Source organism: Schistocerca serialis, chromosome 5 (genome assembly GCF_023864345.2).
Source record: "Schistocerca serialis cubense isolate TAMUIC-IGC-003099 chromosome 5, iqSchSeri2.2, whole genome shotgun sequence".
In the NCBI taxonomy this organism is placed as follows: Eukaryota; Metazoa; Arthropoda; class Insecta; order Orthoptera; family Acrididae; genus Schistocerca; species Schistocerca serialis.
The window spans coordinates 108946515-108960656 of NC_064642.1; the positions used below are offsets into that span (position 1 = coordinate 108946515).

The window sequence follows — 14142 nt, forward strand, 5'->3', positions numbered from 1 at the left end:
CATCTTCCGTTGCGACGTTAATTCCGACGCATTTCGAAATCGAAAAGGGCAGTTCTCACCTTGACGAGAGTGGGACGGTGTTCTAAGCAACCTTTGACACTGCTAGCAGTCCCCTGACGATTGACCCCTTCGCTAAGGACATCATGGGCCTGCATCTCCACTGAAAGTGATAGCACCTTTTTTGAGTGTAACACCACAGCCATTTTTTCTCTAGTGTGTAGTGTGGAACCACTAGCGACCGTTCGAAACCACTCGACAAAATCTGAACGCGATCTGAAGCACCACAAGGCGTTTATGCGTTTACAGTCCCCGTGTTTCGTGGTGAGGTTGCGACATTGACACAAATGTTGATAAAAGGCAGAGGATCCTTCTAAGTCACCTCAGTTCGGCTACACCCTCGAAGATACCCGCCCACCTTTCTTGGACACTTTAAATGTGTTCCTGGTTCCTAGGCGCTGGTCTGACAGATGGCCATTACGACTGCGGCCTGCTGGGTGGCGCTACGTGTATGAACTAGAGCCTGCTGGCCGTACGCGAAATGTAAATGGTGTCGAAAGGGATACCTGTCAAACCGGAACCATAGAACCAGCGACTGGCTGTCTCTGTACAGGAACAACACGTGAAACGTCCACAGTCGCACTGGGCAAAAGTGAAGTGAAATTTGTCTCCAAGGGACACCATTAACCCACGTGACATCTCACATAAACAACTGAGCTCTGGCCTTCTTTTTTCACAATTACAGAAAAAGGTTGAAGGCACACCTTCGAGCAAGATTTCCAACAACAGCATCGCAAAAAATAACAATTTGAAATTAAACTGAAAAAGTTTCTCTTTGATAACTCCTTCCATTCTGTAGAAGAATTCTTACCATTGTAGAGTGTAGAAGGTGATGGAAAGGATGTACTTACTCAAATCGGTATATAAAAAAGAAAACCATTTGTAAATGCTCTTCAGCATGTAGCCATACTTACAAACGTAAAATGACTCTTTCCACATCTTTACGATTTACCGTGCAGATGGTCCGCGCAATAAAAACTAAGTAACTAACAACGGGGAACAATAGTGGGTTTTCTAAAACGTGACCGCTTAATTGTGTTGGGCAGTGCAGGCCAGTTACACAATATATATCACAGTTAACTTAGTATATGCGAGTACAACACACAATACGTTAACATTATTTCAGTGACTTAGTATACTGAAGCACTGAGGTGTTTAAGGAAAAAAATATACACAAAGTACCTATTTCACTACGAAGTACAGTTTAAAATGAAAACAGATCGTGCTGTAGGAAAGAGTAAATAAAGAAATCACGGGAAAAGACTGAAGACTTTTCTTCCATAAAATCAGCAGCCAACCTTGATCATGGGGGTTGGAATGAAGTGGTTAATTAGACTGAGATTAAACTTTCAGTATGCGCAGTTTGTTAACTGTACAGGAAGATTGTAAAGAGTCTTTACAAATTCACTTACATATACAATTCTATTGAGATGGATTACACATGAGCCTCAGGTCCCTTATTGTTGAATAATCCTGCAATTTTTGTTCAACTGTTGTAATAATAGCGAATTCCGCTGCAGGGAACGGCACAAAATTGAAAGTCATGTTATTGAAATGCAGTCCTATGGCAGCAGCCTCACTCACTTGTTGTTGTAGTACCGAATTCCGACACTAGGAAAGACAAAGTTGAAGCTATAAACGGTAGACTACACGGTAACTGAAAGTGTTCGATGCGTGTATTGGATGGAGTAAACGAAGTCAGCAATTAGTGTTCAACGTAAATTTCGTACCAAGTACTATAACGAACCTCCTAGTAGGCCTACAATTTACACCTTGCATTAGAATTTCGTTCAAACAGGTTGTAGCAATCGTCACAGCAAATCTTCAGATCGTCCATGACTTTCTGAGGATGTCGTCGAGCGAGTGGGACGGAGGTGTTTTGTTCGTAGTCCCAGGAAATCAACGGATCGTGCGTCGTGAGAGCTTGGAGTTTTGTATACTGTCCAGAAAGCGTTACGAAAACATTATACCGAAATCCATTCGGACTGGTGTTGTTAGATTGCACCGGAAGCCATACAGACTTTGTTAGACGCTCCCAAAGACGCAACTAAGGAGACACATAAGGCATTATCTGCGGATATGTTACGCTGGACAGAGGAAATTCACATTATTTTCAGCGACATGGTTTTATGAGTGGCAAGGTCAACAACTACCACTGCAGGATTCGGAGCAGTGAAAAGGCAAACCAGTACGTTGCACGTTCGTGATGGTCCTACAGCGATTTTTTTTAGCAAAGCTAAATTTTACGGATCATTGTTTTTCGTAAGAAAGCCATAAACGGTTTTATGTACGTGGATATGGTCGAAAGTGTTCTGCTCCCACATATACGTGGCGTTTATCAAGATGAGCACATTTACTTCCAGCAAGATGGAGCATCGCCTCACTAGATCAGGGAACTGCGAGACGCTCTCGGTAATGGCTTTAGACATTGTTGGACTGGTCGAGGGGAGCCGATTGCATGGTCGCCCAGTTCTCCAGACTTGACTACCCTCGATACTTTTCTTTGAGGTTTCGTTAAAGACTGGAAGCGTTTCTTATCATTACCTATGGATCTCAAAGTGCTAAGAGGTCGAATTATTGCCGCACCTGCAGAAATGACAAGAGATATGAGGGGATGAGTTGCAATATGCGCCATGTGTCCACCTTAAAATTTAACGAAAAATGAGAAAAACATTTAAGTTGTACACCATTATTCCTACAAAGTTGAATTTGGCGATCTCATTACCATTATTGATCTCTATTGGTATCTAGAAAAATTCGAAGATCTGAAAGCATTGTCGCCGTGAATAATGTGTGTTTCATTTGAACGTTATCAGTTTTGAAACTGAAATTGAAGGGAACAGTGAAAACATGTGTTGTTGCCTTCTTAGAGCAAGTACACCTTCCAAAGTTAAAAATACAATACGTTTGAATTAACAATATGGAAAAGTCGTTAGCCAAGTTTAGGCGTTAATCTAATTGTTCGTTTTTTAATACACAACCAATGTTATCGTTTCGTTCTCTTCTGCAGATTTTGTTCATACATTTCTTAATCAAAATGGTTCAAATGGCTCTAAGCACTTTGGGACTTAACATCTGAGGTCATCAGTCCTCTAGACTTAGAACTACTTAAACCTAACTAAGCTAAGGACAACACACACATCCATGCCCGAGGCAGGATTCGAACCTGCGACCGTAGCAGCAGCGCGGTTCCGGTCTGCAGCGCCTAGAACCGCTCGGCCACGGTGGCCGGCTCTTCATCCACATCTGCATTCATAATATGAATGACTTCACAATATGAATCACTTTGCTGTTTTCAATCACACATTTATAGGACTGTAGAAGAGTATCATTTGCCCTCTGTGCACCAAAATGCTTCACCAACAGTTTTTGAACGAGAAGTACCTTTGCCTCCGTAATAGAAATGCCAGTTGTCAATGGGTTAGGGTGCATAGAAGACCATGCTTTGCAGTTCTTTATGATGTGGTTGTCGAGGTTCATTCCTCGCTTCGCTGGGCTACGTTGTACTGCGATTCCTGCGCTGTCCATCTTGGCTGTCAGCATACTCACAACTATATCTCGCAGCGAGGAGTGGCCGCGCGGTTTGAGGCGCCATGTCACAGGCTCCCAGGTAGATGCTATTTTTCTTGACTTCCGGAAGGCGTTCGATACAGTTCCGCACTGTCGCCTGATAAACAAAGTAAGAGCCTACGGAATATCAGACCAGCTGTGTGGCTGGATTGAAGAGTTTTTAGCAAACAGAACACAGCATGTTGTTATCAATGGAGAGACGTCTACAGACGTTAAAGTAACCTCTGGCGTGCCACAGGGGAGTGTTATGGGACCATTGCTTTTCACAATATATATAAATGACCTAGTAGATAGTGTCGGAAGATCCATGCGGCTTTTCGCGGATGATGCTGTAGTATACAGAGAAGTTGCAGCATTAGAAAATTGTAGCGAAATGCAGGAAGATCTGTAGCGGATAGGCACTTGGTGCAGGGAGTGGCAACTGACCCTTAACATAGACAAATGTAATGTATTGCGAATACATAGAATGAAGGAACCTTTATTGTATGATTATATGATAGCGGAACAAACACTGGTGTCAGTTACTTCTGTAAAATATCTGGGAGTATGCGTGCGGAACGATTTGAAGTGGAATGATCATATAAAATTAATTGTTGGTAAGGCGGGTACCAGGTTGAGATTCATTGGGAGAGTGCTTAGAAAATGTAGTCCATCAACAAAGGAGGTGGCTTACAAAACACTCGTTCGACCTATACTTGAGTATTGCTCATCAGTGTGGGATCCGTACCAGATCGGGTTGACGGAGGAGATAGAGAAGATCCAAAGAAGAGCGGCGCGTTTCGTCACAGGGTTATTTGGTAACCGTGATAGCGTTACGGAGATGTTTAATAAACTCAAGTGGCAGACTCTGCAAGAGAGGCGCTCTGCATCACGGTGTAGCTTGCTCGCCAGGTTTCGAGAGGGTGCGTTTCTGGATGAGGTATCGAATATATTGCTTCCCCCTACTTATACCTCCCGAGGAGATCACGAATGTAAAATTAGAGAGATTAGAGCGCGCACGGAGGCTTTCAGACAGTCGTTCTTCCCGCGAACCATACGCGACTGGAACAGGGAAGGGAGGTAATGACAGTGGCACGTAAAGTGCCATCCGCCACACACCGTTGGGTGGATTGCGGAGTATAAATGTAGATGTAGATGTAGATTGCGCGGCCGCTCCTGACGGAGGTTCGAGTCCTCCCTCGGGCATGGTGAGTGAGTTGTTCTTAGCATAGGTTAGTTTCAGTAGTGTGTAAGTCTAGGGACCGATGATCACAGCAGTTCCCTAAAGAATTGACACACATTTGAAGATTTGAACTACAGCTCTGAAAAGACTGACGGATGCTCGGTCTAACACCCTAAAAACAAGTCGGCTAGAATGGAATGACGTGAAGCGAAGCGTTATGATTGGTGCATTCTCGTCTGAAGTTTTGAAACGGATGAAGAAATAGTTCTGTTCACGTTGCGGGATTTGAAACGGACCTTAATGCTCAACGCAAGTGGTTGACTTACTGAAAATTACTTATCAGCACATGGTAGAGTACGATATTGGTAACCGGACGGCATAGTTCAGTATGATCGAAATTGTTTCGTAGCAGGCTTCGAAACTAAGGCAGCTGATATGCTGAATGAAGTACGGGAAAAAATTGGATTCAGATGGGACGTTTGCTTTATGACCAATGGCAGTCACTCAGGCAAGGTGAAAATTAAAGTGGGAGTAACAGCGAAAGTTAATGTAAGGGATGAAACTTAAAGTATTTTGCTGCAAGATGACACCTTGAAAGTGGGACGTTAATATTTCTTTGGAAAGTTGGCCACTGATTCTGGCGCGGTGTGCATACACGAACTCTGAGCCAGAGGTATTATTACCGCGAGTAGTAGCGAGCTAACAGTTGTTGAGTGGGAAGTAGTCGGACGCTGACGTGATCGTGCTAGTAGCGCCGGAGGAGAGTATTAATTGATGATTTTTGGTAATCTTCGTTTTTGCTGCACGTATTTGTTGCTCACTTCCGCACTGGAGGGATTTTGTGCGATTTGTGTATGCATACATTGAGAGTAATATTCGTATCTTTATTGTCGCCAGAGACATCATTATTGATTATAGACAATGCGGGATAATAAAGGTTGTTGCTAATCGCACTGTCGAAGAAATGTAAAGGTCTTTGTAAAGTTTGTCGGGGTTTAAATCATCTATTTTCTAAATATACTAAATTAAAGTTTTTACCGGTTTCTTTCTTCTTGACCAACCTCCCGCCCCCCCCCCCCCAATCCTGATAATCAAATATCTATATAAAAGTATAGCAGTAGTTGTTTCAGTAGTTGTGAGCACGCACTCTGCATGGGTCACAGTATTGCTTTTCAATTATTTTAGCATGTTGCTGATCACACGGTTGCAGCGGCAAGACAAGGTACGTAGTCTGTAGCGTACACGAACGTTGTGGCACAGTTGTAAGGAGACCTTACACAATATCTTAAAACTCGCTGTCAGGTACTAGAGAAATTTTTTATATGATTTTGCCGGGATGGTACTTAATTTCTGTTTTTTTCTGAATGAGTATACTCTTTTTGTCAGAGAGTCTTTCAGCAGAGTAAACAATAATTATATATTCTGACATTAACACATACAACTCTCAAAATCTGCTACCTATATAAACCTTCTCAATAAAATTTCTGATGTAAGTAAATTTGCAAAGACCTATCAGCATCGCTGTTCGTATTGTTTTCAGTGAAGAAGTCGTGGATTTCAGCGAGTGGAAGGGGGTAGGTCGGGAGAGCGGTTCCGGAGTTACCCTTCTGTGACTGCGGTATGACGTCCGGGTTCTTCTCGTCGCTGTCGGCGCTGTCGACGGTGGCGAGCGTGCCCTTGCTGGAAGGGCTCCCGCAGCCCTTGTAAGGGCCGGAGGCGGTGCCGGCGGAGGCGGCGGGCGCGACGGGGCTGGCGGCCTTGCTGCCGCCCCCCAGCCCCAGGCCGAGGCCGAGGCCCAGGTCGGCGTCGCGCTTGCGGCGCGGCGCGTGCGGCCGGGGGCGGCGCTGCGAGCAGTAGAGGCGCATCAGCAGCGCGATGCCGCCCCCGAGCACCAGCATGGCGGCCAGCACGCCCACCACCAGGCCCAGCGCCGGCGTCAGCACGCTGGCCGGCGCGCGAGGACGCTCTGCGGGCACCACCCACACACTCTGGTCAAGCCTTCACTGGAGCACTGACAGCACACTTACGAAGGCTACACAACTGTAAAGTCCAGCACTGACGTTACATTTCACAAGGACGGATAGACTCTATATGAACACCTGTGCAATCTGTGGGCCGTTCGAAATAGTGAGATATAAGAGAGATATAGGGAAAGATGGGTTAGTAAGCCATATACGGGACCCGAAGCGTAATGATCATCTGCTTAATACCGCGTGTATCTGGTTTTGGAACTCAGCACAGCAACTATTCAGCGTTTCATGGATTCGACAGATGGCTGGTAGATTTCCAGAGGAGTGTGTCACAATCTGCCCTTTGTTATAGCCACGTATGTCAGTGGACTTCGACATTTACGGCCTCATCTTCCCTTCAATCATTCCTATTCGTTTCGGATCCGCTTACATACTTTCTTTAAGGCCAGATGTAAGGCAAAATTACGAAAAAAATTCGAAATTTTTTGTTGCGTAATTTAATAGATTGGTTCTTTAAGAATAACATAGCAAACCATACAATGTTTGCTTTCTCGACCGGATGTGTCAGCTGGCGAGAATTCTTACCGGTTGTATGGTCGTGGTCCATGGAACTCTTCTATCCCTGACGTTTCGTCCAAAGCTACCCTGGACATCTTCGGAGGTGCTCCTGGTTGTGCTGAGTTTTGCCGACTGACGAGTCGGACGTCGAAGAACGGCGTAAATACCGTGGAAAGTGGGCGTGGTCTGGATTTCATGTGATAGCAGAGATAAACCTTGTCAAGGATAAAATATAACTATCGATCATAGTACGTCAAAGATAAAAACTACTCATTGATTCTGTAGCGTCAATGTCCATATATTGCTGAGTTTCATGGCTTCTTCTTTTCTGTTAAAATTATCCCCATGTTTATGTATTTCGATGACTTCTCTACATAGCCGTGGATAATAGTTCGTCATAGTACATAAAACTTCAGTTTCCGAAGATTTCACTATGTGACCACCCGACTGAAGAACATGTTCTACCACCGCTGACTTGTCTGTTTTCCCTAGTCGGCAGAGACTTTTACGTTCCTTCAACCGTGTGAATACTTCTCTTTGTAGTTCCAATGTAGACCCTACCACATGTACACGGAATCTTGTATACACCACTTGTAGACAGACGGGAACGTTCATCCTTAACGGAACGAAGTGCTTGGCCTATTTTCTTAGTTGGTCTGAAAATCGTTCGAACGTTATGTTTCCTTAAAATATTGCCGATTTAATCCGTTACTTTTTTGATAAAGGGTAGAGAAACGGTATTCTTCCATCGCTGAGTCCTATCGTTGTCCTTAGGCCTCGTGTTATTCTGTCGCAAAACTCTATTTATTTCATTACTAGAGTACCCATTTTTCTCAAAAGCCTGCTTTAGATGTTTTATGAACATGGGGATAACTTTAACAGAAAAGAGGAAGCCATGAAACTCAGCGATACACAGACAGTGGCGCTACAGAGTAGATGAGAACTTTTTATCTTCGATGTACTATGATTGATAGTTACTTCATATCCTCGACAAGGTTTATCTCTGCTATCAAGTGAAATCCAGACCACGCCCACTTTCCACGACATTTAGGCCGTTCTTCGACGTCCGACTAGTCAGTTGGCAAGACTCAGCACAACCAGGAGCACCACCCAAGATGTCCAAGGTAGCTTTCGACGAAACGTCAGGGATAGAAGAGTTCCATGGTGCACGGCCATACATCCCGGAAGAATTCTCGGCAGCTGTAACATCGCAAAGCCTCATAATCGAATTCTGGCTCGACATATGTTTAAAAAAGTTTGCTTGTGTGTTTTTCTATGCTGTGCTCCACACCTTCTCAACGCTAGAAAGTATTTGTGCGTCAATTTTTCGTTCACACAATGACAACAAGCTGCAGATGAGATTAGAAGGCTGTCAGAAATATTTTCTTTGATAGTTCCTTTGTTTACAACGTGTGTTTTCTTAATAGCACGTGCTAAAACTTATTTCAGTTTTAGTTCTGCATATATGAACAAATCTGCTCGAAACGGGTCGTAATAGCGGAGAAGCTATCAGGGATAAGACACACAGTATGAAAAAAGCATCAGCAAGCAGTGTGGGAAATATTCTTTCACAAACTTTTTACAGATGACAATCCTCAACAATACTCTTGTGATAAGTAGTAGTACAAATATCTTCAAGCAGAAGGCAGCGGAAAGCCAAACACCCACAAAAATGGTTTGTCACATACTGTCTTAGGTGTTATAAAACCAACTTTCAGGTATCTAGCCAATCCTGAACTTCCGATAAAATGTGTACAAGGGAAAATACAGAATACAAATGAGAGCTATAATCACCTTATATGAATGCGTTGTCCAAAAGGAAGATTGTGTCCACCGTTGTTGTGAAGATAGTTGCATGTGATGCCTGTCTAGAGTTCAACAGTGGAAATGTAGGTAGGATTAAGTGCCTGCAGAGGCTAGGTTTCCGTCCAGGTCCATTCACACCGAAGGTACTCAGAAGCTTCGATGAAGTGCCACTGGACAAAGCTCAGGCAGCAAAAGAAAAAATGCAAAAATTGGCTAGACGAAGGAGGCAGGGAAGAGATTATTCCACGAAGACGAAGAAGAGAATAAAGATTATGGATATCGAGAGTACTAGTCATTAGAGTTATAGAAATGTTGTCAAAAATTGAAATAAAAACTATAAATACGAATTGCCATAAATTGACTTTTTTAGCCGTAATAAACCTCTCCTCACGAGTTAACATAGTTTAATTTGGCGTAGTTGTTAAGAAGTACTTACTGAATAATCCTGTTCAGCACTTTTCCGTTATATTTTCCCTGACAGAAGTTCTCTTTCAGAATTTTAGGAAAATTGAGCAGTCCTGTGTAACACAAAACTGAAAATTAATTTAAAAGGAACTACGACCTTAAACAAAAATCTGTTCCACGCGTTTTATTGGCCTCTTACACAGATTTAAACTGTGAAATCCTAGTTTTTTTCCCTGATTTGTTTACGAGAAAAAGCACACAATAGAAACAATAGTAATTTAAAAATTGAAATCCTTACAAAATGTATGTCAATGCGCATTTTCAAACAAAAATAGCACCTACTATCAAGCATTACATCATACACAGTTGTCTCAAATTTTACTAGCCTAACTGTAACATTATTGGAGATGTATATGTTTAAGTACAAGAATGCATTTTGCCCTAGACCTGTTCTCAGTGTCTCGTGCTCTCACCGCCGTCAGGTGGAAGTCAGTTTTGCTGTCAGGACCATTCGTAAAGTTTCGGGTCATTAGTGTGTACAAGAACCAGGAGAGAACAACAACAAAGGAGGAACAATGGAGAACCGCTTGGATTAAAGTGCGCGTAAGGCAAGGAAGGTGCCTTGCACTCCTGTAGTCCTAATTGTACCTCGAAAAAGCAGTAAAGGACATGAAGGTTCAGGAGTGGAATTAAGATCCTTTTTGAAGGGATAAAAATTATGTGGTCGCTGTTATCTCTGAAAATGGAAGAGGGTCCTGTTGAATGGAACTAACAGTACAATGACCTGAAAGTATGGGTTCAGACTAAAGCGTGTCTTTATTTGCAGTGCGTATGCTGTCAGATCTAGGTGCAACTAATGTAAATGTACTAGCTTAATTTGCTTCTTTCAAAGTGTTATACAGGTACATGTGTTTTGGTGGATCAGTAACCAAGAGAAATTTATCCGAGTCCAAAAGTATGCTATGAGATTTATTTGTGTTGTGAAGACAAGAATATTCTGCAGATACCTGTTCAAGTTACTAGATATACAAATTACTGATTTGCAATAAATTTTTCCTTCGTGAAATTTGTCATAAATGGTATTGATTTCTCAAGCCATAACTCTGAACTATGTAATGGATACTAGAAATAAGAATAATTGTCAAGAAGAGTTAAAAGTAAATTATTTTGCACCAGGAGGATGTTCAGGGATATAAATTTTGAACAACGTGTCAGTAACGGTAAAAACTAAAACAGTTTAATAGGAGACTTGAGAATTTCTCACCATCTCGTTGTATTCTATTTACGGATTCCTTAGCAGAACCGATTTGTGTACGGGGACTATTCGGAAAGTAAAATTCGGTCGGTCTTGAAATGGAAACCACAGTGAAACTAAAAATTGTTTTATTTACGCTAGTTAGGTATGCCTTCCAGCTACATCTCTACATAGTCAGCGCTCCGAGTTAGACATATGTCTTAGCGCTGCATTAGCTTCCCAATACCCTCGTCATAGAATGCAGAAGCTTGTGCTTTCCACCAGTTCTCTATGCTGGTCTGCAGCTCGTCGTCTGGGCCAAAATGTCTCCGCAGCCAGAGTTGCACGTGAGCGGAGATGAAACTCTGAGGCAGCCACTTTTAGAGCGTATTGCGGGTGATCAAACGCCATCGAAAGGGCTGCAGGATCATCTTCAGTGTCTCTGCAGAGTGCGGCTGAGAATCGTCATCAAGAAGGAATCGCATGACATAATCTTAAATAATCGCACCCGATCGGACATTCCTTTCGGAATAGCCCTCGTATATAATACAAAATAATGTGATTGCTACGTATATTTCGGGTTTTGTCCATCTTCTGTGCGACAAAAGATCACTGTAAATAATTATTGTAAACTTATTTTCCTTTTCATGAACCATACCCACAGTAGATTAAGAATTATCGTATGCTCTAAAGTGTGGTGTACATTTACATGTTTTGTCGATTCCTCCCAAATGAAAATCTGTTTAAGGTTTATTGACCTATACACATCCAACGGAACCACTTTACCTAAGAGTCTGTTCGAGGGACAGTATCATGTCTATTCTCTCCTGTAAGCACGTTTTATTTATTCCTGTTTTGTGATATTTTCTACTACATATTATGGATCAATGAAACAAGAACTGTATTTAATGTTATCTAGTGGAATCCAACCTAATTCAGAGGCTTAAGTAATTACGAGTAGAAGAAATAATATTAGAGTTAATCATCAAAACTGGGGAGCACAAAGTACACGAAGGCATAAAATATTGATACCGTAGAAGGGCAACAAAGCATGACAGACTAAGCAAGTGGTATGCAAGAAGGAGACTACCAAATGGCAAGAAGATCTCTCTAGCTAAGAGAAATTTGCTAGTACGAAACAGAGGACTTAATTTGACGAACAGAATTCTGAGAATATACGCCTGTAACAAGACATTGTATGGAAGTAAATCATAGAATATTAAAAAGCTGGAAAAGAAAAGAAGCGTTTGAGGTGTGGTACTATAAACTCTCTCAACTCTGACATATTAATTCGCACAACATAAAATGCAAGTGTGCATTCATCGACATCGCTATTTCCCGTAACACTACGACTGTGGACACACGTTTGCAGCCTACGGCTATGGAAGCATATAAGGCAGGGGACCACTGTTTCTTTTACTTATTTCCGTTCATATTCGAGAAGACAGATTTATACCGTGTTTCCTTATCTGTATTTTCTTTCTTTGTATTGCTTTACTCAATATCCAGCGGCTTCCCGTCTGTTGACGCCAAGAACAGCCATTTGCAAATGGATTCTTGTTTTGGCTGGGATATCCTCTACCGGCCTTAAGGCCGCATACCAATCGACGTGGCCTAGCCCTCACGCAAGCAGCAGGAAAGTAACCTTTGTTACCTCTTGTAATGTCTAGGATTTCTTGCCATTTTTCACACACTTAGTTATAACATTCATGTCATTTGTATTGCTTGCGCATCTGGTGTTAAATGGTGAGAACCGTAGTACTGGCATGGCCCACAGAGGGCTGCCCTAGTTTGCATCGTCTGTGTGGTTGGCGTGGCGGAAGCACAGCATTGCTCAATATGTTCCCGCCCTCTGGATGTTTATGTGGGATACATAGAACGACTAGCAGAGACCACTGTAGAATAAATCAGCGGATCCACTTCCGAAACCAGCGTCCGGTAAACTTATCTACGGAGGAAGGGGCGTGTCATGAATCCCAGACACGTCCCTCCTTGCATTCGGGTCTTCATGAACATTACTATCGAAGAGAAGGACTCGAAAATGCTACATCAGGTGTACTTCTTCTTCTTTAGTGTATCTGTCTTATGAGAGATTTCAGCTGGCGGCTGTCCACTGAGTCGTGATATAAGTGTCTTCGAATTTTTAAGTTCGCCCCCCTCAAATTCTCATCCTTCCACTTTTCCCTCTTGAATTCTATGTTTCAGGTATTTTCTATGCAGTATATATCTCACACAATATTTTTTTCTCTCAGTGATCACTTCCCAACATCTTGCTCTTCCACCGTTTTCCTCTTCATTCTTAAGTCTGTCAGTCCACTTCAGTCTGTCCACTTCACCTTTTTTATCCGTATTTTAAATTATTTTTCTGCTTGCTTTTTAACTGTCCACGAACCACTGATGTGTAACACAAAACTCTTAACATAAGGTTTAGCAAATCTTTTCCTCAGATGGATTGGAATTCTTGTAGACGTTTGTAGCTGCTTCACCCCTTCAAATGGTCCCTCTCCACATATATCTGTGTCATGAAACTTCCCACTTACTGAAAGGCTTTTTTTCTGCCGTCTTAGGACTAAGCATATGTGAAGTGGAGCTTCCTCCTTGCTTATTCTCAAACTGGACTCACATTCGGGAGGACGACGGTTCAATCCCGCGTCCGGCTATCCTGATTTAGGTTTTCCGTGATTTCCCTAAATCACTCCAGGCAAATGCTGGGATGGTTCCTTTGAAAGGGCACGGCCGACTTCCTTCCCCTTCCTTCCCTAATCCGATGAGACCGATGACCTCGCTGCTTGGTCTCTTCCCCCCAAAACAATCCAATCCTTGCTTATTCTCTTCACTTTTTTCTCTTCTACATTTATCTTCACTCATCTACATCTAGGTCTACGTCTACAACTACATAGATACTCCGCAATCCACCGTACGGCACGTGGCTGAGGGTACCCTTGTTCCATTGCAAACAGAGCTGAGAAAAATGACCTTCTACATGCTTCCATGTTTCTAATATCTCGTATCGTATCATCGTGGTTCTTACGCGCAATGTACATTGGAGGCAGTAGGATCGTTCTGCAATCAGCTTCAAACGGCGGTTCTCTAAATTTTCTTAATGGTGTTCCTCGAAAAGAATGACGGCTTTCCTCCAGAGATTCCCAGTTCCCAAAGCAGAAATGTAACACTTGCGTGTTGTTCGAACCTGCCAGTAACAAATTTAGCAGTCCGCGTCTGAATTGTTTCGAAGTTTTCCTTTAATCCGACCTGGAAGGATCCCAAATACTCGAGCAGTTCTCAAGCATAGGTCACATTAGCGTCCTATGCGCGGTCTCCTTTATAGGTGAAACCACACTTTCCTAGTGTTCTCCCAACAAGGCGAAGTCGACCACTCG

The 14142-nt window shown here is 42.7% G+C and overlaps 1 protein-coding gene across 1 annotated transcript in view; it reads right to left on the reverse strand.

The window, feature by feature from the left end:
- Window positions 1-1479: 1479 nt before the first annotated feature.
- Window positions 1480-14142, reverse strand: part of LOC126481775 (hemicentin-2-like) — a 699774-nt gene continuing 687111 nt past the window's right edge. The window contains exons 12-13 of the mRNA XM_050105729.1: window positions 6393-6755; window positions 1480-1571 (exon numbers count right to left, since the gene is read on the reverse strand). Of these exons, the coding sequence (XP_049961686.1) occupies window positions 1480-1571; window positions 6393-6755 (455 nt within the window). The remainder of the gene's footprint in view (window positions 1572-6392; window positions 6756-14142) is intronic.